Here is a 26831-nt window from a genome sequence, read left to right as displayed (position 1 = left end):
GAAATAGTTTGGCCTAAACTAAGAAAGCTTGCAAAGTATCTTTTAGTTGTTCCAGAAATCAGTACCCTCATCTGATAGGACATTTTCACTTGTTGGACTTACCGTAGAACTACCAAAGAACAGAGCGCAAACCTGACATGGTTGATGGTGTCATATTTTTACAAGGACTTTGGGTAAGTGAGCTACTATATATGAGGCCTAAGGGTATGTGCAGGAGGAGTAGCCTAGTGGTTAGAACTACAGCACCCTGATATTGTGAAATCAAGCCCAGCGCTGCTTCCTGTGACCTCGGGAAGTCACTTAATCCTCCATTGGCCCAGGTACGTTAGGTAGATTGTGAGCCCGTCAGGACAGACAGGGAAAAATGTTTGAGCACTTGAATGTAAAAACTGCTTAGACAACTTCCATTGATAGGCGATATATAAATGACTAATAAACTTGATAATAATAATAAACTTGGTTCACAGATGTTTTCAAAAGTAAAAACCAAACAAGTGCCAAAGTGTTCTGCATTTGACAGACGAGCCTGTGGCAGCACAGGAATTGAAAGAATATAATGATGTCCTTTTGGGACATGGACCTGTTTGATTCTTTTTAGTATCGGTAAAAATCATAATAATATTAATAATTAAAATGGACATTTACATAAATTTTGTAACAGGTGCAAAATATTCAAAACGGGAGAAGTATAGTTAGAATAAACAGCATAGGACATTTGCTGTATGTTCTTTATATTTATACAGGTAACACACAGTAAATATGGTTATGGCTGGTCTTGAGTGTTTGTCTGCTTTAATTAAGTACTGTAGTTCCTTTTCGTCCTTCCTATATGTTTTTAAATTGTAAATCATTTTGATCTGTGACTAAGGGCTCCTTTTACTAAGGTGCGCTAGCGTTTTTAGCGCGCGCACAAGATTAGCGCGTGCTATAGCATGTGCTAGCCGAAAAATTACTGCCTGCTTAAAAGGAGGCGGTAGCGGCTAGCGCACGCGGCATTTTAGCGCGCACTATTCCGCACGTTAAGGCCCTAATGCACCTTTGTAAAAGGAGCCCTTAGTGAAAAGCTATATAGCAAAAGGGGAAGAGTGTGGTGCCTGAGGCTGGGGGGTTCAAACCCACGCTGCTCCTTGAGACCCTGGGTAAGTCACTTAATCCCCCCATTGTGAGCCCGCTGGGACAGACGGGGAAAAATGCTTGAGTACCCAAATAAATTCATGTAAACTGTTCTGAGCTCCCCTGGGAGAATGGTATAGAAAAATTAGTATAAATAAAATCTAAAACCAAACCAAATATGTTATTATAATTAGATTACAAGAATATACACAAATGTGATCATACCCTTTAATTGAAACTAATGTAGTGCTTGTTAGCACCAAAGGTGTGTAGCCAAAATGTTTTCATTCCGTTTAGTTTCCTATGTTTACAGAAACTTTTTTCCCTCCCCCGATTCGAGGACTTATCGGAATGAGTGTATCCAATTTGTGCAGAGTGAACATAAGAACATAAGAAATGCCTCTGCTGGGTCAGACCCGAGGTCCATCGTGCCCAGCAGTCCGCTCATGCGGCGGCCCAACAGGTCCAGGACCTGTGCAGTAATCTTCTATCTATACCCCTCTATCCCCATTTCCAGTAGGAATTTGTCCAATCCTTTCTTGAACCCCAGTACCGTACTCTGCCTTATAACGTCCTCTGGAAGCGCATTCCAGGTGTCCACCACACGTTGGGTAAAGAAGAACTTCCTAGCATTTGTTTTGAATCTGTCCCCTTTCAACTTTTCCGAATGCCCTCTTGTTCTCTTATTTTTCGAAAGTTCGAAGAATCTGTCCCTCTCTACTCTCTCTATGCCCTTCATGATCTTGTAAGTCTCTATCATATCCCCTCTAAGTCTCCTCTTCTCCAGGGAAAAGAGACCCAGCTTCTCCAATCTCTCAGAATATGACAGGTTTTCCATACCTATTATCAGACGTGTTGCTCTCCTTTGAACCCTCTCGACTAATGCAAAGATCCTGAAATTTTAGGGGGGGGTTTTCCCCCCCCTGTTCCGGGCAAAAAAGGGTATGAAATAACATGGGAACGGTTTCAAATGAATGCACATTCCTAGTTGGCACAAGTATAATCAGACAAAAGCTGTTTTGTCTCCTGCAGAAATTTGATTTGCTCAGATGCCAAGTGTGGCCCATTTCAACGAGTGAACGGAAGGCCAATAAATGAGATTTTTCAGGCAATGTGTCTAGTTACATTTACTGTACATTGCTTTAAAAATGACACTAGCAATACAAAATGATATTTAAGATTCTCTTGATTTAATTTAAATTGTAGGTTGCCTGTGATGTGCTGCTTCTCCAGTTCACTTTTGCTACACCTACCTATCATTTGCATGCAGCACACTGGTGTGTGTTTGTGGGTGAAGGAGGTGGGAGTAAAGTGGTAGTTTTTTAAATGCCAAATTAGACCCTGATATTTCATGCTGGTTCCCAGACACATCCTGTCATTAAATGTTGGCATACTGGAGTATGTTCAGCTGCTGGCCCTTACGCAGGTCTTGGCCAGTATTGAACTAGGACCCTCATAATACACAGCTGCTTTCAGCTGTATATTGGCTGGGACAAGCATATGTAAGTCCTGTTTTTGTGTCCCCCTTCCTGTCCTCCCAACTCCCTAACAGCCCCCTCACCAACCCCCCCCCCCTCGACAAGTATAAGCAGAGAGTTATCACAAAACAAACACAGCCATACACAAAAATCTCAACCCAGATAAGCAAAGAAAGGACAAGTCACAGCCCGTAAGTTTTAAGAAACAAAAAGGTATTAAGCTTGGACTTAGACTCAAGCAGTGAACATTTATTTATTTATTTAAAAGATTTCTTAACCTCCTATTAGAGAATGGCACGGTGACAAAATTCATCACCGTCCCCGTCCCCGCGGATAACCGCGGGAAACCATCTTCATGTTATTCATTAAGGAGAGAGGGAAGAATCAGAGTATAAATGGCCACAACCACTGACCCGCAAGCTTTGCTTTGAAGAATGCTGGTGTAGAAGGACCGAGGTTGAAATAGACACTAGAAAATGACATGGGATTATTTCCTGCGGTTATCTGCGGGGATGGGAACGGTGATGAATTTTGTCACCGTGTCATTCTCTACCTCCTATAACAAAGGTCAACGGGAACAGTTTTCCACAGGACAGGGCTTCTGTCATTAAAGATCTTATAAATAGAAGAAAGACAGACCACACAACATGTAGAGAGTTGGAGACGATTGTTAAGCAGAACGCAAATCCCTGATATGGTAACAAAAACTGTGATAAGTGTGTGTTTGTGGAATGGGGTGACCTGAATGTTAGACTTTGAGTACCAAGAGATGTATCTCCTAGGAAACAGGATATGAATTGCAGGCCCAGACCCAGATACACGCATATACCCCTCTACCTCTTATTTTCTCAGTTCTTGGACAATGGAAAATAGAAAAAAAACCTGTGGGATGAAATTCACCAAGGAGAAACTGGTCATATTTCTGTTGATGAATAACATGTCTACTTTATAGTCTAATATTAATGCAATAAAAATAATTTCTTGTTAAGTAGATATACCTTTTAATAGCAACGTTAAGACTTGTATGTGGTTAGCCAGTGTACTTTTCAGGGCTAGCTTTGAGGCAGGGAAGGGGTCACGTAAAGGGGAATTGCCCTGTTGCCCCATACCAGAAGGAGTCCCAACCCTACCTGAAGCTCAGGAAGGCACAGCCTGCAAGTGGGCTTTGGAGATGCCCTCTCCAGTTTCTACTCTGGACCCCAGCATGTCTAATGCTGACTCTAATACCTGTAGCAGATATCAAGCCCAGTAGTACCTGGGGTTCACCTCCTGTTTCTGTGGCATGTGAGATTTTCTGTGTCTCCCTCTCCTTGAGAAGGAATAATTGGGCTAATGGTGTAGGGAGATGAGAGATAATGCAGTTTAGAACCTAGAGCTGGGATAGCCATAATTGTTGGAGCAGCAGGCTGAGAATTAAGGGAACCCTGTTCAAATCCTGCTGTGGCTCCTTGCAATCTTGGACAACACTCTAAACTCTTGATTTCCTCAGGTACAAATTTATATTGGAAGTCCACAGAAAATTTTCATTTCGTTTATTGCAAATTTCTAAACCGCCTTATTCCAAGGTAGTGTACCTAAAAACGTACATAGCAGTTAAAACCAACAGAACATATATAGACATCAAAGGAGTCCCATCCCACGGTCTCTTTAAATCATCTGTCCTGAATGAGCAAATGCTGCTTCAATTTTCTAAATTAAATTGGGTTCTTGGCGCAATCCAACTGAAAGTTGATTCCAGGTCATAGCTAGTATACTTGATTATACACCCTAGCTTTTGAGCTTGCAAGTGGTATCTTTTAATCTTTGTAAACCGCATAGAACTTCACGGTCCTGCGGTATATAAACTGTTATTATTATTATTTTTATATGACATGAAATAGAATAAAAATATGAAGTTTGCTGCACTACTGACTTTTGCTCAAACTCTGCTCAAGCTTTGACTAGCGTTTTTCTTTCTTTGTTATTTTTCTTGTCTCTGTTAAATTGAGCCCAGTAAAAAGAAGGGAAACTCATTTTTAATTAACTGAAGGAAAAATTGAAATATTGGGGAAGGAGGTCGGGTCAAGTGTGGTTTTAAATTTTAGGAGCATAAGTGAATCTTGGATCTCAGGAAGACATATGGTAGTTTCCATTGATGAAGGGCAGTGACTTAGCACAAAAATAAGATGCCCTCTTTGCATCAGATCATAGCGATCAAGTCAAATCTAGTCCAGTATACTCATCTTCAGGCTTTTTTTTGTGGAAGAATGGTCTGCCCCTGTGGTTTTAAGGTTCTGACTATGTATCATAATTTGGCTGTTTTGCAGGTACTGGAGAGAGTGGCAAGAGCACATTCATCAAACAGATGAGAATCATCCATGGATCGGGGTACTCTGATGAAGACAAAAGGGGATTCACTAAACTGGTGTATCAGAATATATTCACAGCAATGCAGGCAATGATCAAAGCCATGGATACACTCAAGATCCCATATAAGTATGAACACAATAAGGTGAGTTGTACAGTCACCTACCAACAGCCTAAGATAATAATAATAATAATTTTATTTTTTGTATACCGCTATATCAGAAGTTCAAAGCGGTTCACAACAAGAGAATACATACAATCAGTAAATAGAGTACATGGTAAGACAGTTGATAAAGAATACATCAGGAAGCATGGAGAGTTAAATCAATGACCATTGTTAAATGTGCACATATCAAACAGCCGTGTCTTTAGTGATTTTCAAAAGTCTAGGTAGGACGAAGCTTCTAGTATAGGTTTTCCAAGCCAGGTACAGTGGTACCTTGGGTTACGAGCATAATCCATTCCAGGAGCATGCTCGTAATCCAAAATGCTTGTTTATCAAAGCGAGTTTCCCCATAGGAAATAATGGAAACTCTCAGGCCTTGAGCATGCGCACATGCTCAAGGCCCAGCACAGGAGGCAGATCTTCGGGCATCGGCAGGACATGCTGGTGCCGGTGCCAGTGCAGAGGCTACACTGAAGTAAGAAGAGGGTTCGGGTGGGTTGGGGACCTCAGGTCGCAGCGGGGGGGTGCCTGATGGCGGCGGGGGGGTGTGTGTGTGCCAGATCGCGGGGGGGGAGGGTGCCGGTTAGCAGGGGGGGGGGGCGCTCGCAAATCGAGGCGCGCTCGGTTTCCGAGGCGCCGATTTTGCTAATGTTTTGCTCGTCTTGCAAAACACTCGCAAACCGGTGCACTCGTAAACCGAGGTACCACTGTATTCAGTTTGGCGGCCTGGAATGAGAGAATTCTGTCGAAGAACTTCTTGTATTGGCATGATTTTAAAGCAGGATAGTTAAATAAGTTTATTCAGCGTATACTCTGAAGATCGGAAGTACATGCAGTTCATGATTGCTTGTATGAGGCTTCAGCTTATATAGAGACAAAGGAGCCCTCAGAATTTTTAGTGTTGAGCCAGTCTGAGTCATGTGAGACTCAGAATAGCAGCCATGACCAAACTTTGCAGCCGGACCTGTAAAATCTAGTTTTTGTACAGGTTAACTTTTGACTGTACATTTTACTGGAATATATTTGAAAAGCTCTGTTTCATATTTTTGGGAAATAGAGACCATCTTCCACAGTGCTAGATATGGAGGGTATTAAAGGGAAAGTACTGTATAAATTATTGCGTGTTTCTCAAATTTTGCTGTTTTCAGGTGCTGTTCTTCTAAAACCGAATTACCATGTTTTTTTCTAATCTAAGCCTTTAGTTTTTACTATGCGTTTCTAATATTATAGAAAGAGTAGGATCTCTTGTTATTGGTGTTTTCAGTTATACTGTTATTTTATGATGGTTAATTTGTTCTTTTCTCTATCATATGGTAACCTAACTTCTGCTAGATACTTGCATAAATAGATATGTTGGTTTTTTCCATATTGATTCTCCTGAAGGATCTGGCATGTGATAATAGATGTAATATTATAATATATACAGGTTGTGATCTGGAAAGATAAGTTATATTTCAGATTGATCCGTTTCATTGAACTGAATTTGAAAATGATGAAATGCAGCAAAAACTACAGTATGTGTGGCTTCTATAATGTGTACATTTAGTAAAAGATTAAAATCAAATGTGTGCCTGCAGATATGCCAAGTCACAAACATTCAGGCCCCTTATCCAGCTCACATGCTTAAGGGGCCCGATCTCACGCAATGGTTTCCTGTTGACTCCATAGTACTGCATCTCCCCCGCAGGTTCGACAGTTCTCTTTCTCTTCCTGCCTCCTCCTACTGCTGGTCCAGCATTTTTTCCTCCCCCCCCCATAAATCTTCAAAAAAAGCACACAGGAAGTTTAATCAAAAAAGTGGGTCAAAACAGACTGGCAGCCAGAAAGCAACAATATGTCTGTAGTGCTGCCCACGACCCGCTAGTTTTTGAGGAAAGGTGGAACAAATGCTGGACTAGTGGTGGGGGAAGAGGGAAGGGAGAGGGAGAGAACTGCTGGACCTGCAGGATAGGGATAGGAGGAAGGGGAGAGAAGAAAAAATGCCAGACCCATTGTTGAGGGAGGAGGGAGGGATTCCAGATCCAAGGGTGTGTGTGTGTGAGGGATGAAGAGATGTCAGATCCTTGGGGGTAGGTGGGAATAGATAAGAACATAAGAATATCCTTACTGGATCAGAACAATGGTCCATCTAGCCCAGCATCCCGTCTTTATGGAGGCCAATCCAAGCCACAAGTACCTGGCAATGCCTGGTACCATGCCACTGATCTAGGACAAGAAGTGGCTTCCCCCATTTCTGTCTCAATAGCAGACTATGGACTTTTCCTCCAGGAACTTATCAAAACTTTTTTATTTTTTAAACCAGCTACATTAACCGCTCTTACCACATCCTCTGCATTCCAGAGCTTAACTATTCTCTGAGTGAAAAAAGGTTTCTTCCTATTGGTTTTAAAAGACTAGCAGTGGGGAGAGGAAGAGCAGCTAGATCTGCAAGATGAGGGGTAGGAAAGAGGAAGAAACCTATTATTTGGGGGGGAAGGAATGGAAAGATGGCAGATCCACAAAGGGGTGGGGTGGGAAGAGACCAGATGGAGAGGGTATGAGAAAGGAGGAGAGAGATGGCAGATTTGGGGGTGGGGAGGAGTGAAGGGAGGAGAGTAAGAGACCGGACTGTAGAAGGGGAGATATGGACCCATGGTAGGGGAAGTGGAGAGTTTAGGGAAAAGAAAGATAACAAGTTAGAGACACTAGACCAATGGAAGGACGGGAAGAGAGAAAGATGCTGGACTGCAAGGATGGGCATGAAAGAGAGTGGGAGAGATGTTGGCCCTGGGATGGGGGTGCTCTTGGAAGGGAATCAACAGGGGGGATATGCTGGACAAGGGATGGGACAGGGGCACAGAGAAAAACATGTTGGGCATGGAGAGAACCCAAGGACAGGGGCACAGAGATATAATGCTGGACATGGTGGTGAGGGTTGGGCAGGTAGATGAGAATATGGGAGGAGGATAGAGAGAGGGACATAGAGGAGAGTTGTTGGATAGGACAGATAAAGTGATGCAGAGAGATGATGGGTGGGTAGACATGGAGAGAAAAGAAGTGCCAAATGTATATGGAGACTATTATTACTACTACTACTACTACTACTTATCACTTATATACTTATCATAGCACTGAAAGACGTACGCATCTCTGTACATTTTGACGTTTATAGACGGTCTCTGCTCGGAAGAGCTTACAATCTAACTTGGTCATTTTAAAAGTAGCTCACAAGCCAAAAAATGTGGGCACCCCTGGTTTAGCCACCCCCCACACCCTGCAACCTCATCCCACCCATCCCTAGGCTTACACTACCTATATACCCTACTTAATTCTCTACAACTGTTCTTCAATTAATTCTAACAAAATAAAATCATTAATGATTGATATTACTAGGTTCAGACTGTTGTCAGGAGGTTTTTGATTTATACAAAGGGTTTTCCTTTCCTTCATACAAGTAAGACCAAAGGTTACTGATACTTTAGTCGATATACCTTTTATAGAAGGAGATCTGTTTACTGTTTCCTTACAGAGCTTGATCAGCTCAACCTAGGCTTTTCTTCTACCCCTACTTCATAAAGGGGAAATAAGTTACATTCTTTAAGTAGACTATATATTCCAGATGTTAACAACATTACTATTGCTTGAAAGGTTAATCAAAGAAGTCACCAAGCCACATTAATTACATCTTAATAGAGGTCAGTTTTATTTTTTAGGATGTACTGGAATGTACTGGGAGGGGCTAGTTGCCATATAAGAAGTTTTTCCTTATATAGTAACTTGGCCCTTATCAGTGCATCCTAAGATGCACTGGGCAGGGTGCCATCATTTTGACAAGGGCAGGCCCAGGAGAGGCAGGAGGGAGGTGGCTTTCTTCCTGTCTCCAACTAAAGGTATGAGGGGAGGGGAGAGATTTCATAGACCACTAGGACAAGCATTTGCTAGGGTGCCTGACCCAGGGCTCAGTGCATGGGGCCTTGGGTGGTTGGGTTGGGGGTGGATCAGAGATATCTACTTGATCACTGGGGAATTTCTAGGTTGGGAAAGGGGGATCAGGGGTCCAAGTTTATTTATAATTTGATAGACCAGTCATCAATGAGTATCTGGTCAGTTTACAGAGCTAAAATTAACAATTTAAAATAATTAAGGGAAAATATTTAAATGATATGTTTTTTTTAAAGGGAGGGGAGGGGAAATAAACTAGACAAAGATGATTGGGGGATAAGGGAGTTGATACATAAGGAAATAAGGGAGGGAGTGTTTCATAAATACATCTAGATTAAAAGTAAAATTAAAAATGGAAGAATGAAGGGGAAGGGAAAAAACAAATAGGGAGTGGAGGTCGCTTCTTAAAAGCGGATCTTAGTAAGCGCTGATGAATAACTAAGGAGATGTCTAGCTTGTACTTTGAAAGGCATCCTGAAATAGAAAGGTCTTAAGTTTAGACGTGAATTTGTCAAGGGAATTTTTGAGATGAAGGTGTGATGGCATAGCATTCCAGAGGGTAGGAGCAGTGGTGGAAAAGTTGATATTATGAGTGTAGAAAAGTTCTTTGATTGATGGAATAGTTAAAAGGTTCTGGTCGGTGGATCTCAAGGCTTGAGGAGAGGCATAGGGGATGAGTTGTTTGTCTAAAAAAGATGGACAATGGGTTGACTTGATTTTGAATGTGAGCAGGAGAATTTTATATGTGATGTGATGGGAGACCGGTAGCCAGTGTGACTCACGGAGAAGCAGGGTGACATGATCATATTTCTTTGCATTGTGAATAAGTTTGACAGCTGTATTTTGAATAAGCTGTAACCGGCAAATTTCTTTTTGAGCAATCCCGTGATAGAGGGAGTTACAATAATCGATGTGAGATGATCAGGGAGTGAATAACAGTTTGAATAGAAGAATGTTCTAGGAGGGAGGTTAAAGAACGGATTAGACAGAGTTTGTAAAAGCATTTTTGAATTACTGAACTGATTTGATCATGATAGGTAAGATGATTGTCTAGAATAACTCCTAATAATTTAACTTTGAATTTGATATTGATTTGACGGGATTCAATACAAATTGGACCAGTTAGTGTTTCGTTCTTTGTGATGGGAAAAAGAGTACCTGATGTTTTGTCTATATTCAGAGTGTGACAAATCTAGCTCACTTTCTAGCTTTGATACAGGGTTAGATAGGAAGAGCAGTAAACCCCTATGCAGGAGAGCTGACCAGGTTGGCCCTGCCGATTATGAAAGCACTGACTTTCCTTGTACCGACATTGAGCCAGACACTGACTGCCAGGGAGAGTTCAGTCCAGTTGCAGGTTACTCTCCCAAGCCTGCTATTAAATCTCAGAGGAACTCAGGAGCTAGGAAACTACAGCTCCCAGAAAGCCAGAGAACTGGCAGGAAGCTGTCAGTTAAGCAGACACAGCTGCAGAGGGAGCTTTCTCCCTTCCCCCTCTTCAGAGCAGGGAGGGGCGAATTGGAGCCTGTTAAAACAGGGCAGCTGAGACCCAGAGAGGGGGAGGAGCAGAGGAGCTGGAAGCATTTCCCAGAAAGGCAGCATGACTTCCCTCACCGACTGAATGCTGATGAGCCAGGGGAAGAGTGTGAGATGGTGCACCTTTCAGAAGAGTCTGAACCCACCATTGAGAAGCAGTTTGGAAGCTGTGAACCAATGGATATTGGTTTTTCCAGTGAACCTAGTGAGAGGCAAGCTGAAAAGGTGTGGAGTGTTTGATATTTTTTTTTCTTACCTGTTGTTTTGGTGAAAGCCTGGGATTGTGTTATTTTGGTGTGCCACAGAAATGTCTATGTTGTGAAGATTTTTTTTGCTGTGTTTTTTTACCCTTTCTAATAAAAATGATTGCAAAAAAAACAACCAACTTCTTGAACAATTAACTACGGAGCGTTTGACTTACGCTCCTCTCCACACAGCTGGAGACTAATTACTACTGATAAGCCACTGCAGGGAATGTCAGCCACGAGTTTGGATAAATTCCTTGATTGCAGTCAGCCAGTGTGCTTCAGCTTGAACAGTTTATCTTTTGCTTATGAAAAGTTCATTGCCATACAGCAAGACCTGTGTGTATGTTGCCTCATTGCTGAACTTACCTTGTCCCATTTAGGCTGGTGAAGAGGACTGAGCTGTAGAAATTGAAGCCTAGCCATAGTTTTGGTTTTTGTGTTTTTTGTCTTTTCTGGTTTTGGAAATAAGGGTCATTCTGACAGTTGTGAGACCAGTGTGGCCAGGTTGGCCCAGTATTATATGTTTTTGCTTTTGCATTAATGTATTTGGAAAATATCACAACCTACTTGGGAACCTCAAAGCAACCTGTCAAGCTTTATTTTTGAACCTCTTTGAGTGTGTGTGGATTCCTTGCGTGCTTGCACTGTGGACATTTCACTTGCTGTTTTCACTTAGTCTTGCCTAGGGTGCCTGAAAGATTCCCTAGTTGGAGGGAACGCTCTGGGAATAGTATCGGTCGCTGTGGCCCAGGCTCGCTGCGCATTTCAGGAGCCCGCGGGTTGCGACAAGAGCCAGTCGATTATTGCATAACCATAGGCTGATACTATCAAGTTTGTGATTTATTTCTTGTAAGTCTTTTTGATTTGAGTGATTAATGGGGTGCAGAAGTTGGATATCATTGGCATAGGCAAAAAAGGGTGAATCCTATTGATTGGGCTGATATCAGTAGTGGGACCAAGAAGATGTTGAAGAGTAAGGGGGAGAGAATAGAGCCTTGTGGGATGCCTTAGGTCTGAATGATTGGAGAAGATGATGAATCTCTAGAGTGGACTTGAAAGCTGCGATTTGAGAAATAGGAGGAAAACCAGTTGAGGGCATGTCCTGAGATTCTGCAGTGTTTGAGTCGATGAAGAAGATTGTGACCAATAGTATCAAATGCTGCCGAGAGATATGAGAAGGATGGCTTTGCGGTGATCTAAATTATATTAAAAGTAGTGGTAAGTCCAAGAAGGGACAGTTCTGTTGAATGATTAATGCGGAAACCTGTTTGATTAGGCCGATGTAGTGCATTGGTTTTTTCGAGAAAGTCAGAGAGAGCTGAATGAATACTATTTTTTCAGTGAGTTTGTCAATAAAAGGAAGATTGGCAATGGGACGGTAGTTTTCTCCCAGTCTCATAAGGCCCTCTTGCAGTTTTTCACAATCCTCTTGTGATTTAACAACTTTGAATAACTTTGTGTCATCAGCAAATTTAACTGCTTGTTATTCTCATCTCTAGATCATTTATAAATATGTTAAAAAGCATTGTTCCGTCAGAGATCTCAGGAGAACTCCACTGTTTATCCTTCTCCATTCAGAATATTGACCATTTAACTCTACTCTCTTTTTTTTAAATCTTTTAACGTGTTCTTAATCCACAGTAGGGCATTACTTTCTCTCCCATGACTTACTAATTTCCTTAGAAGTCATTCATGAGGTACTTTGTCCGATGCCTTCTGAAAACCCAAATACATGTATCAAACGGATCATATTTGTCCACATGTTATTCACCCTGCTTAGAAGTGTGTACACATTTCCCATTTTATTTTATGTGCTTATGGACATATTTTGGAACATGTGTGCATGTGCACAAAACTTCACCCCCTAGATGAGTTATCTGTACATAAGGTTACAAAGCCATTTATGAAATCTCCAAGACATATGCATTTGAACATATGCACATTTCTGGACATAAACTCCTGGCTTCTGTAGAGGTTGCCCAGATTTGGACTCAGTACTGAGTTTCGTGCACAGCCAAATTAATTAATTTTTATCCCATTCTCCCCAGCGAGCTCAGAAAAAGTTACAGGTTACTGAGCCATTAACACTTAATAATTAGCTGCTTTCAATTATTGGTGTTAATTGGCACTGATTTGGCGTTACACATGTAATTATCTATGTGTGATCTATGTGTAATTATCTATGGGCTAGATTCACTAAGCAAACATATCATGTACCGATTAGAGAGTTGCATGGGGACAGAAATCCCACCCGTCCCCGCCAGGATCCTCTCCATCCCCACCCATCCCCACCAGGATCCTCTCCGTCCCCACCCGTCCCCGTCAGGATCCTCTCCGTCCCCACTCATCCCCGCAAGGAATTACCTCCTCCCCGCTCGTCCCCATAAAAAACAACAATTACTTCTGACAGGATCATCAATTCCACAGTTTCTTTAGTGTTTGCGCTGCTGTTTTCCTTGTGGAATCTCTTTGGTGGAACCATTTTTTAGTCCCTGATTGGCTCAGGTGCCCCAGGCTCCTCCCAAGGTAGGAGCCTGAGCCAATCAGGTCCTTAGGCTCCTCTCCGTGCATCACATGATGCAACAGGGCGGGGCCTAAAGCCTCAGAGTTGTCGCGGGAGGCATTGGAGCAGGAGGGGTTGAGCACCCCTCCAGCTCTGTTAAAGGTACAGGGAGGGGGGTGTAAAGGGGGCCTGGAATGGGGAGGGGGTGTCCATGGGGAGGGAGGTGGTATCCTTCCTACAGTTTGTTTTATGGTGGGTGGGCTGGGCCCGGCCAGCCGGCTGGACTAGATTTTTCCACAGGGAGGGGTCATCGGCGCGCGGGGAGGGGGGAGGGGCATTGACGCAGGGGGAGGCATACATGATTTTTTCCTTTTTTGTAGGCCAGGAAGCCCATGGTTTTAACCCCCTTTAAATCACGAGCTCCCAGTGCGGGGAAGGGCAGGAGAGGTTCGGAGCGAGAGCAGGTTGCAGGAGAGATTTGGGGCGAGAGCAGGAGAGTCGGGGCAGGCAGATTCGGGGCAGAGCTTCAGAGCAGCAGAGAGCAGGGTGCGGGGCAAATTTTTTGTGGGGTTCGGGGCACTTGTTGGGATGGGGGGGGTTTAATTTTTTTTTTTTTTTAATCAGGCAGATATTATGCATGTGTAAAATATGCAAAATATCTGCCCGATTTAAAAAAAAAAAAAATTTAAAAAGCCGGCAGAAGCCCTGACAGCAGTGACAGGAGGCTGTTTCTCCTGTCACTACTTTCAGGGCTTTAGCGATCCGTGCAGTTGGCGTGCCAACAATAATCTCCATTTGCATGCAGGCCTTTAGTGAATTTGTCGGCCTGCATGTAAACGGAAACGGATCACACACGGATCGGAGGTTTAGTGAATCTAGCTATGTGTCATGGCTATAGGAGAATCATGAGCTGGTCTTGGACGTTCTCATAAGATTTGAACAGTGTTATAGAATTGGGGGGATATGCGTCCAATTTGCACCAGGATTTATACCCGGTTTCAGCAGTTCTAAGTTCTCTGTCACCTATTTTTTGTAGGGGTATCGGCACTTCATACTGTTCTATAAATGGCACTCATCCTAGAGCACCCTTTATAGAATTGCACTGAATGGCGATTTTTTTTTTTTCCTTAGCACATACTTTTTAGCGCCATTTAGTGAAATGCTTGCTCACCTAATTTGTAACCCGTTCTAAGCTTTGGGAGGACGGACTAAAAAAATTGAATAAATAAATCTAGCCTAAAATACTGTTTTCCATATTATTTATTCAATTTTCTATACCGTTCTCCCAAGGGAGCTCAGAACAGTTTTACATAGATTTATTCAGGCTTTTCCTAATTATGACCGGGATAGCCATGCAAATGATTACTCGCAATTGGAAGAATTGGGATCGCCTTAGTTTTCCTTTCTGGAGGGCGAGCTTATGCTTAACTTATAAGTATGAGAAAATGAATGCTGACGTGCTGGAGCATAATAAGATATTTAAATTAGTTTGGGATCCATTGACATCTTTTGTAGATTTGTTATAGTTGCCCTTTATCTTTATTTTCCATTGTTTTGCACCCACACATCCAGGGGAGGGGGTGGGAGCGGGAGGGGGTATATCTTTTGTTTTGGTATTATTCCTGATGGTAATGTTGAATGGGGGAGGGAATTTTATTTTTTGTATAGATTCTGATTATTTATAAGTGCTTATTTGATTATTATTATTTGTATGTAAATTGTATTGCACTTTTTGTTGGCATTAAAACCTAATAAAGTTAAAAAAAAAAAAGATTTATTCAGGTGCTCCCTCTCTATCCTGGTGGGCTCACAATCTATCTAGTGTACCTAGGTCAATCTGACTTGCCCAGGGTCACAAGGAGCATTGTGGGTTTGAACCCACAACCTCAGGTTGCTGAGGCTGTAGCGTTAACCCCTGTGCCACGCCCTCCTCCAATGTGGGAGATTAATAGTAAAGCATGGGGTAGGGGAAGTTAAAGAGTGAAACTCAGGGCACAAGACAGTGTATGAATGAAGCCAGAACATAGGAGAGAAAGCAACAGTGAGATACATAAAGGGAACGGCAGTGGCCTAAAAAGTGTAATAGCTCTGCTGAACTTTCTGTTACTGTTTGTTAAAAACAAAAAAAATCCAGTAACTGACCAACTTGGTACTTTGCAACCAATCCTAAATGCCATGCCATGCCATTTTCAGGGATGGAAGTTAATTTGCTCACACAAATGTTTGTTACTTGTAACTCTTAGCCCTAGGTCAAGGAGGTTATAAGTAATAACATTATGCATGGGAAAGAGATGCCAGAAGCATTTATCACGGCTGGAAAAATCTCAGACACCATGCTTATGATCTGGCACTTGTCTCCTGCTCCTAAGCCTGGGGCAGGAGTTACCACTGTAGCCAGAATGAGAGAAGCTGTGCTTTATATAAGACTGTTGATGCTGAAGTATTTTATCTATGCTTTCATTCCCTACAGCTTGCATTATTAGAAGCAAGAATGTCACATAAAACAGCCTCCAGCAAGAACAGTTGTGGCCATTGTTTAAGCATGACATCTAGTGGGTAATTTGAGAACCATCACCATGCTCAGAAAAGGGAGGTTACCAAATAGAAAAGAAAAACTCTTGCATAGCTGCAAATAAAAGGCTCATGGCATTGAATGACTGATCAGGAAGCACAAAGAGCAAGAAATAAAAAGACCTTCTTCCTCCCCAAAAACTCATACCTTCAAAATGGTGTCTCTGCAGTATTTATTACATTTACAAGCTCCAAAGGGTGACTCTTTTCCTCAGTAGATACAGTTTTTAAAATGCCAGTACTAGGACAAAAACCTCACAAACCTTTAACTTAGGGCTCTCCCGACTCTCCTGCTTTCTGCCGCCCTTCCCCGCAGTGCGAGCCTGTGGTTTTAAAGCGGGGCTGCACGGCGGGGAACAGCAGCAGAGAGCAGGAGAGTCGGGGAGCCCGAGAGAATAGCCCACCCACTGGCCCGACACCCCTCCGGTACATACAAGTTGGGAGCAGGAGGGGTGCTCATTCCCTCCTGCCACAGGCCCCACCGGCTCAACCACTGCATCCCCGAACGGCCCACAGGATGCACGGCCGGCCCACCCCAGGCCGGGCCCTGCCCACCTACCCCGTGTACCTTACGAATGTTGGGAGCAGGAGGGATGCCCAGTCCCTCCTGCTCCTTAGGCCCCCAGGATCCATCTTCGGGAGCAGGAGGGGTGCCTGGTCACTCCTGCTCCTTAGGCCTCGATTCTCTTCGGAAGCAGGAGGAAGTGCAAAGTCCTTCTGCTCCTGCTGCTGCCGGCCGCTATACAATAGCGGTCTTAGGCCACGCCCCAGCGCATCATCTGATGCACTGGGAGGGGCCTAAGGCCCTAATTGGCTGCGGCGCCTCTGGCTCCCCCGACTCTCCTGCTCTCTACTGCCATTCCCCGCAGTACAGGCCTGCTTTAAAACCACGTGCTTGCACTGCGGGGAAGGGCGGCAGAGAGCAGGAGAGTTGGGGGAGGCAGAGAGTCAGGGTGAGCAGGCAGGAGAGATGTGGGCAGAGCAGGGCGGAGATTCGGGGAGAGATCCAGGGAAGAACATCAGGGCGGCAGGCAGGAGAGATTCGGGGCAGTAGAGAGCAGGGCCGGCAGAGAGCAGGGCTTTAAATGAAGCTGGAGAGTCGGAAAGCCATTTTCAACTGGTCCCTAGCAGTTGCTTTTGGGGTTGATCGGCCAGCTCAGTCGGATTGGAAATTTTCTTTAGTGAATCGTGTCCCTGTCCACTTTGTCCCTGTCCGATTCTCCTCATTTATCATATATATATATGATAGCATATGCATACTTGATCAGGAGCTGTACTTCCAATTTTCAGGGCACAAGTTTGCCTGACACTAGCTTAATTTTTAATTTTCAACTACTGGAGTTCCCATCAAAGCCCACTCCAGACCAACCAAATATACCATAATATTTTGTTTTATATCTGTGTGACATGTTATCCAAGGGAAAAAAGTGATTAACAAGCTTGACAGTGGCAAAAGAGAGAGACGAGAGAAAATGGCATTGCTGTAGTATCAATACCAAATGATTATTTCACACTCAACAATTATGCACGTAATTGCCGTTATAGAATGTCAATATAAGTTGGTATTTACATGCCAGTATTCGGGCGCAGCTACTTCCAAGACGTCAGTGGCTGGTTTAAATGTCCATGATGAAATTTTGTAGTTGCATGTGTAACTATCTATCATTATTCTATAACTTTAGCATTTAAGTGCTGGGCATGCCCCTGACCCAACTATACCTTCCCCCATTATGCACTAAAGGATTTCTGGGCTAAGGTTATAGAATTAGGACTAATCTCAGACAGACAGTGCTTGCCATGCTATCTCCTACCACACTATATCTGAGAGTGTAACACAGGGGTTATAACTACAGCCCCCAAACCCTGAGGTTGTGGGTTCAGACCCACACTGCTGACCCTGGGCAAGTCACTTGGTACCCCATTATCCCAGGTACATTAAATAGATTGTGAGCCCGCCAGGACAGACATGGAAAAATCCTCGAGTATTCGAACAAATTCATGTAAACCGTTCCCCTGGGAAAATGATTTAGAAAAATAAATAAAAAAATGCCAGTTAGCACAATTAACTCCAGCTATAGCTGGATTATTGATTTTGCAAATTAGTGCCTAATTTATCAATTAAGTTATGCATATAATTGGCACTATGCTACAATCTGCATGCACAAATTTGCATACTAAATGCCAAAGGGTGCACACGAGATTATAGAATGAGAGGGATACTATTCCTCCCTCAGCCTACTTGACCCTGTGAACATCTCCTCTTTTTTCTTTTTCTTTTTAAACAGTTTATTCAAGAAAATAAAGCATAGAGCAATACAAACAGATATAACATTTTCCAAATAAGCTTAATATTACCTCGCAGCGCACAAGTTTCTCGTCACAGCGCACACAGTGTAGAGCACAGTTCTTCAACCGCCGGTCCGCAAACAAAATCTTGCCGGTCCGCAAAGGATTCGGTCCCCGCCGCAACGAAAGGCCGGCGTCAGCTGACTTGCAACTTCCTGTTGTAGTCGCTGTGCCGGGACTCCTGCCTTCCACCGCGTTTGCCTCCTGCCTTGTCTCCGCACCTCCAGACCAGCAGCGGCAGCTGTGTATGCTTTTAACTTCGGCACAGAGCTGCCCCTAATCAATAGTTTAGCGCGGTTTCATAAGGCAGCCTCGGGGCCTTTGCTAGGCCGGCCCACATCGCATCATCGAAGCGGGCCGGCTATCAAAGGCCCCGAGGCTGCCTCATGAAACCGCGCTAAACTATTGATTAGGGGCAGCTCTGTGCCGAAGTTAAAAGCATACAGAGCTGCCGCTGCTGGTCTGAACTCTTGGGCCGCTGAAGGAGGGCAAAAAGCAGCTGTCCTGGAGGTTTCCCTTCCTCTCGCCTTTACAGGTTCCTTTTTTCCACCTTTTTTTTTTTCCTTCAAACGGCAACGGGCCCCAGCATCGACATCAATCAAGTAAGTTCCACTGTCAATCAAGCGGTTCTGCTCGGCCAAAGCTTCCCCTGTGACATGAGCCACCCTCAGGGGAAAGAAAGTGACCCACAAAGGTGAGGGGAAGGGGGGCAGATGATGGAAGTTGGGGGGGGGAGAGAGAGAGAGAGAGAAGGGGCAGATGATGGAATGGAGGAGATGAGAGAGAGAGAGAAGGGGACAGATGATGGAAGTGAGAAGAAGGGAGAGAGAGCAGAAGGCAGATGGATGTCAGTTGAGAAGGGAGAGCAGATGCTGAATGGAAGTGGGGAAAGAACACATACTGGATGGAAGGAGGAGATAAATAAAGGGGGAAGAAAATAGTAAGATAATGGAGGGGTGAGGGAAAGGGGTGACTGACAAGCTGTGTGTAGACACAGTGAAAAGAGGGAAACGGGACTAAATAGTAAGAAAGAATTTAATTTAGATGGAGGCAGAAAATAGAGAAGGAAGACCAGAGAAGAAAAGGGAAGAGAGAGCAGAGAATGATCAGATCTGAGTGGAGGAAATGAGAAGAGAGATATGCTAAAAACCACAGGGGGGAGGGAAGGATAGAGATGCAGTTATTTTGAAGCTACACTGTTAAGTTAATATGCTGTTGGTAGAGTTGCAGTGGCATCCTAAACATATTTCTGGCAAGCCAACTGTATATGGTGACATTATTAGAAGATGACTGTGTGAAACTTTAGGGAACTTGGATGCCAATCAGTTTTTGGAAGCCAAAGGAAAACATACATTTTTTGTATGCTATACTGTATGTTTGGCTCGTTTCTACTTCAGTTTTGTTCTTGCCTTTTCGTTTTGTCTTCCTTCCACCATCTCTTATCTGCCTTCCTTATCATCCTTTTCAATGTGATTTGGCAGCTCCTGTCAATCATAGGCTGGCTGTGCAAGATTGCTAATTCTAGATGCCTGGGTGACCTAATGCCTGTGCATGTGATTTTCTGTTTTTGTGTTTAAAACATTTTGCTGAAAGCACAACAGTGCAAAAGAGTAAAACAGATTTTATGCTGTTTATTCTAGGAATAAGCAGTGGGCTTTCCTAAGTCCATCTTAATAATGTCATGCAGATTTTTTAAGGAAATTATCCAAATCTTTTTTTAATTACATGTTGAATGAAAAATATTTTCCCAGGTTTGTTTTAAATCTACTACTTAAAAGCTTTATTGCATGCCCCTTTACTCCTAGTATATATTTATTTTTATTTTTTATTTTTTAGTATATATATATTTATCTTTTGGCATGGCCCATCAGTTATAGCATTTGCTACATGATGGGCCATGCCAAAAGATAAATGTAGCATTTGCTACATGAATTGATTTTTTGTCACGTATGGTTAAGGGGCTGGAGGAGTTGCCGTACAGCGAAAGATTAGAGAAACTGGGCCTCTTCTCCCTTGAGCAGAGGAGATTGAGAGGGGACATGATAGAAACATTCAAGGTACTGAAGGGAATAGACTTAGTAGCTAAGGCAGGGAGAACGAGAGGGCACTCTCTAAAGTTGAAAGGGGATAGATTCCATACAAACGTAAGGAAGTTCTGTGGTAGAAAGCAACATATTTATTTGGCTCATAACTTGCTGGCGCCCGATATTTTTAGCTCACAGTGAAAAAAGTTTGCTCACAACACCCGCCCGCTTAGAGGGAACACTGAAGGTGACCCCCCAATTAACCTTTAGCCTGAAAGATAATCCCCTCAACATCGTTACCCGGGAGGATATAGCCTACCAATGATTGGAGGTACATAAGGACATCTAACCAAAAGTCCTTAATCTTTGCACAAGACCACAAGCCATTTAAGGCATTTGAGCATAGTAGCACATCCAAAATGGAAGGTCTGTTTCTGGGAAACATATCCGCTATGAAGAACTCTAAATTTTCATTCCTGGAGCTCCACACTTTGCACCATGAACATCCCCTCTTAATGCAGCAGAAAGAATATGCAGTTGTCCATCATGTAGACTTTTAGTCACACACAGAGAAGACATTTTTCAAACATTGACGTAATTTGTGCTAGTAAGCTGATTTTTAACTGGAGAAATCACCAAACACTGTCCTTAACTCAAGTACTAAGAAGAAAATTAGCAGAAACCTTGCAAGACAGAGGCGGCACCCAAAATACCCTGAAGAGTGAGGTTCATTTCTACCATGGAACACCGAAAACAAAACCCATTTGGAGGCGTGGACTCATGACAGATATCTTGCTGCCAAGAGATGAATAGTGCTTCTGGAGTAAATTGTTTAACAGGAAATTAAACTGACCTTCTTGAGCATAAATGCAATAATGTCTGCTAGCATTTTACTTAATCAGTACTGGGGAACAACTAGTATAGTACATTTATAAATCACTCATAGTGGCAATGTTTGACTTTTATATACTTTTATCATCTGGCTTGCTTCTTTTATCTCCTAACCTCAAAAATATAAAGAAAGGGACTTGTATACCACCTTTTTGTGGCTATATGTTCAAAGCAATTTATGTATTTACAGGTACTTATTTTGTACCCGGGACAATGGAGTATTAATTGACTAGGCACAAAGAAAAGAACTGCAGATAGATGTACACGATACAGGCAAAGTTTATGTATAACAAACAAACATTGTTGTGTACAAATAGACCACTTTTTACTAAATATGGGACCCAACACGGTCCGTGTTTCGATCAACACGTCTTCTTCAGGGATCCCATAAAATCCAGTAAAAGAGCTTTTTCAGCAGCATATTTTGATTGCTAAAATACACAGCATACAGATCAGGCATAATTGTTGTGTGTCCTTTGATACCACCATTATATGGGACCCCTGAAGAAGACGTGTTGATCGAAACACGGACTGTGTTGGGTCCCATATCTTGTAAAAAATGGTCTATTTGTACACAACAGTCTGTTTGTTATAAATAAACTTTGCCTATATCTTGTACATCTGTCTGCAGTTCCTTTCTTTGTCCTTGGTTTACCGCATTTTCACTATAGATTTGTTGGATTTTCTTTTTTGTTTTCGGATTAATTGACTTGCCCATGGTCACAAGGAGCAGAATTGGAATTCAATCTCACAACCTCAGGGGGCCAAGGCAGCAACTCTACCTCTAGGTCAGTCCTCACCTCCAAATATATATGTGTATGGGGGGGGGGAAGGATACAGATGCTAAGCTGAAGCGCAGTGGTCTTTGGTTGGCAAACGCACAGTGTTGTAAGAATCTAAAATAACTGTCCCTGAACCCCCCTTGAAACTATATACATGCAGAATAGCTACCAAACTGATAAATGAGCCAGAAACACTCCACAGTACCAGAGAAACACTGGAATGAGAACTCTGATAGAAAATGGAAAAAGCGGTGATTATTTGACATGCTCATTCCAACCAATTGCTGTAATTTATGAATCAGCTGAAAACATGTCTTTTCAATATGATTCAAGTCCAAGAGTTGAATGTTAATAATTATGTCTTTTGGTGGATATTTGTCTGGGTGGTTTGTTGCTGTGTTGATGGAATTGATTGATTTACCACCCGTTTGAAGACATTCACCCAAGGTGATGTACGTGAGGCTGGAAAGAGCACTTTTCCTTTATTTTAAATGTAGATCCTGTAGTCTTGAATCCATTCATCACGAATGATTAGACAGCAGCTTTTTTTCCCCCTTGTAATCATTTTTTTTCTTATCCCTGGCTGCATATACATGCTGGTGTTTTAAGCTTTTAAGAAAACAGCTGTGATTGCTTGGCCGATCATCGATAGAAGCAGCCTTCAAAACTACTGCTTGATTATCTAAATGTGGCATTAACATTCTTGCACATGAGTGAGCAGCTACAAATGTGATGACATTGGCAGTAAATTCTGGCACAAGAAAAGAGCAAATGACTGTTTTTCCTTTGTCAGGACCCTTTTACTTTTGTATTTAATTTTTACTCCAGGACAAGCAGGCAGCATTCTCACATGTGGGTGATGTCATCCACGGAGCCCTGGTACGGACAGCTTTAAAAGTGCATCACCACTTAAGAACTTAAGAAAGTTCGCTAACTGCCCGCACTACGCATGCGAGAGTGCCTTCCTGCCTGATGTAAGCTTGCAGTACCTCAGTTCTTAGTTTTCCGCAGAGCTAAGAAGTCTCTCTTCGGAACGTTGTTCAGTTTTTTGCCATTTGCCTTCCCGCTCACGTGTTTTTTCTTCTATTTTTATACTTCCTTTAAGAGTACTTATATTTTCTTAAAAAAAAAAAAAAAAGAGCGAGGGAACTTCCCCCCCTTTTTTTTTTCCTCGCGGGCTTTGACCAAGGCCGTTTCATTTTCCTTAGCCATTGAGTTCAGTTTGGCTGAGGCGCTTTTTCTGTCAATGTCCTGGCCCTTGTTGGATTTTAAAAAGTGCTGCAATTTCCAAAGGCCAATTTCCATCACTGACCCCCATAATTGGTGTTTGCAGTGCCTTGGTCCAGAACACCAGGTAGATTCTTGTTCTCAGTGTTCTACCTTGCAAAAACGTTCCATCAGGAGCCGGAGCCTTCAGCAAGAAAAATTGTTCGGCACCGGCATGGAAATGGAGAAGACATCACAGCCTTCGACTTCGAAGACATCGACATAAACACCAGTGTCGGGAGTCATCGGTCCTTCTGGTAAGCCAGCTAAGAAGCCGCCAACTTCCCAACAGGTCTCACAGGTCACTCTTACATAGAGTCCCTCGAGTCCGACTAAGCGACAACCTTTCCTGTGTCTTGCCTCTCCTACATCGAGGTGTGCATTCTCTTCTAGGTCACCATCTCCGAGGCAAGATGCAGCACCGAAGGTACCGGCAGAAAGGCCAAAGGTACCGGTGCTTTCATTTCGCGAAAAACTTGATGCACTTTTCCAAGTGAGTGATATGTTTAAGCTCCTTACTCCGACATTCACTCCTCGGTATCGGTCCAACCTGAGCATAAGGTAACAAGGTCTTGTGGTATCAACATTGGCTCTCCAGAGAAGCATCGACGTTCCACGCCTATGCATAGACCACATCATCGCAGGTCCAGTTCTCCATCGAGGCCCCGCTCCAGTTCATTGAGGCATCATCTTTCTTCTTCCTCGTCTCAACGCTCCAAATCCAGTAAAAGTGTCACGTCGGACATCGTCTTCGTCATCAGATCAACACCAGGCTTGACCCAAGCATTGATCTACTCGAAGCACTCCTTCACCAAAACCCTTTTATGACTCTGACACTCTGATTCAGCTGAAGACCTGAGTCTGCAGCGGAGGCTTATGATACTACCTCAGAAAAGTCTTCGCAAAAGTCTCGCTAAATCTCCTACTGAAAGATCTTTCTTTTATCAAATTTATTCACCAGTTGGGTAAGGAGTTACCAGTCAAGCTAGAAGCTGATTCTGCTTACAGTGCTGAATACTTGGAGGCCTTAGATTATGATGAGCCTCCTAAAGAACTTCTCAGACTATCTTTGCATGGTATACTCAAAGAGACTCTTCACAAGAATTGGGAAACACCCCTTTCCATTACAGTGGCTCCCAGAAAATTGGACACTATATAAAATAATTTCTTCTCTGGGTTTTGACAAACCACAGCTTCAGCACCAGTCCCTAGTGGTAGAGTCGACTTTGAAAAAATCTACTTCATCAAAAGTCTATGCCTCAGTGCGACCAGGATGTGAACTATGGACAAATTTGGGCATCGCCTGTACCAAAATTCCATGCTAGCAAATAGAGTTCTAAATTATAATTTCTATATTTCCTGCTATATAAAGCATCTTGTTAAGAAATTACCTTCTTTTGATAGATACATTCCTCCACAACATTTTCAGGAATTTCATCATATCTCTCGCACCCTTGCCTTAGCTAGAAAATACATGATAAGATCTTCTTATGATGCATTTGAATTATCTTTCAGGGAATCAGCCTTATCAGTAGCAATGAGATGTCTTGCATGGCTACGAGTCTCAGATTTGGACATCAATCTTCAGGACAGATTAGTGAACATTCCCTGTTTGGTGACTCTTGAAAATGCTACACAAAAGTTTACTGATCATGAAAAACATTGGGATGCCTTGGTTAAATCCAAGCCTAAGCCTTCAACTTCTAAATCTTTTAAGCCTTCATCTTCATATCAAAAGGCGTTTTTCTTCAAAACCAGCAGCTCTTCGTAGGCCGCAGCAGAAAAAGGAAAAACAGCGTCCTCAGAAATCTCAATCAGCAGCTCCTCAAAAGCCTGCTCAGTCTTTTTTATGAGCTTCTAGAGAGCATAGCCACTGTTCCTATTTCTCACCTTCTTCTTCAACCAATTGGAGGTCAGCTCCAGCTATATTATCCCCATTGGGAACTGATAACCACAGACCCTTGGGTGCTAAAAGTCATTCGAGAGGGATACTCTCTTCACTTCATCAATGTGCCTCCAGATCATCCGTCAAGAGAGTCCTCTTTCAATCCTCAGCAGATGTCCCTTCTTCAGGAGATAGAATTCCTCCTTCTCAATGCTGCGCAGAGAAACTGAGGGTTTTACTTCTGGTATTTTCTCATCCCAAAGAAGACAGGAGGTCTGCGCCCAATCTTAGACTTCAGGGGCTTCAACAGGTTTCTAGTGAAGGAAAAGTTTTGGATGTTGTCCCTGGCAACTTTATATCTCCTCTTAGATAGCAACAACTGGCTTTGCTCTCTAGATCTCAAAGAGGCTTATACTCACATTCCAGTGAATCTGACCTCCAGGAAATTCCTCAGATTTCAGGTGGCACAGCACCATTATCAATACAAGGTTCTGCCCTTTGGCCTTGCAAACTCTCCCAGAGTATTCACCAAGTGTATATGAAGAAGCAAACTAAATAAATGACTTCCATGTTTTAGGAAAGGGGTAATCCAGTCAGTTGCATTAAAGAAAGGACATCAGCCCTAATGAGGCTATCTAGAGGTGCCCTCCTTGTCATTCGCCCAAAGAAAACAACAGAGAAAGTAGTGTGTGCCCTTTATTATGACCATCTTATGAAATTATACAGATTCTTAGAAAATACTGGCCAATTATTCAGACAGTATCACATTTCAAAGATAGAGAATTACTAGTTGCCTTTAGAAGACATAATAACACTGTGGCCATGACGTTTCCTGCCATCCTGTTTACCAGTGCCTTCGAGGAAGGATATTTGGGGACACTTCCCCTGTCATAATTGTACAGTTTGCTATGTTAATTTACTCACCAGAGTCCAATGAGAGATATGAGTTGCATCTCTTCTCCAACTGTAAAACAGAACGGGTTATTTATGCTGCAATTTGCCCACATGTTGGTAAAACTAAGGGGACTTTTAACAAATGTATTATAGAACACAGAAGTGCAATTAAAAGAAAACTGTCTGATAAACTGATACTGATAGACTTCTTCTCCAAGCTGATTGTTTCATTTTTAAGTTTGGCACTGTTATTCCTACGGATCTTAAGATTCAGATTTATCTGTATTTTTATAAAACATCAGCAGGATACTCTTTTTAGGAAGGATACCCACATGTATTATTATTTATGGAATTTTATGTTTGTTTTAATTATTTTATTCTGTGTATTAATCATTTCAAGTTTCAAGTTCAAGTTTATTCATGTTTTTGATTAAACGCTTATCCTAAGGTACAAAGCGTTGTACAAAGAGTAAATAAAATAAAAGGACACTATACATTAAATTAAATATACATTATACAATATAGGACATACTTGGGTAACTGCATTTTAAAGCCACAAGAAACAATAGGAAAGAGAGGGAGAACTACAATTTAAAAAAAAAAAAAAAAGTACATAGAAGGAAAGTACATAACGGGAGTGGGAAGAAAAGGATTGCTGGCAAAGATATATGTCAAATTTGGAAACTGCTAAAATTATTAATTTAAAAAACTGCTAAAATTGATAAGCAATACATTTTTAGTGACAAGCATTGTATTTATTCATGGCTTAGTTAATTATTTATTTATTCATGGATTTATAGATGATTTATATAATTGGAATTTATGCATACTTTTCATGTACATTTAGGCCCCATTTTATCA

General features: G+C 42.5%; 1 protein-coding gene across 1 annotated transcript in view; it reads left to right on the top strand.

The window, feature by feature from the left end:
• Positions 1-26831, top strand: part of LOC117351589 (guanine nucleotide-binding protein G(q) subunit alpha) — a 246120-nt gene that overhangs the window by 113463 nt on the left and 105826 nt on the right. Inside the window, exon 2 of the mRNA XM_033927084.1 lies at positions 4898-5082. Within this exon, the coding sequence (XP_033782975.1) occupies positions 4898-5082 (185 nt within the window). The remainder of the gene's footprint in view (positions 1-4897; positions 5083-26831) is intronic.

This window comes from Geotrypetes seraphini, chromosome 1 (genome assembly GCF_902459505.1).
Source record: "Geotrypetes seraphini chromosome 1, aGeoSer1.1, whole genome shotgun sequence".
NCBI lineage: Eukaryota > Metazoa > Chordata > Amphibia > Gymnophiona > Dermophiidae > Geotrypetes > Geotrypetes seraphini.
Note: the sequence above shows the minus strand (reverse complement) of the source record. Positions and strands in the feature narration are given on the sequence as shown.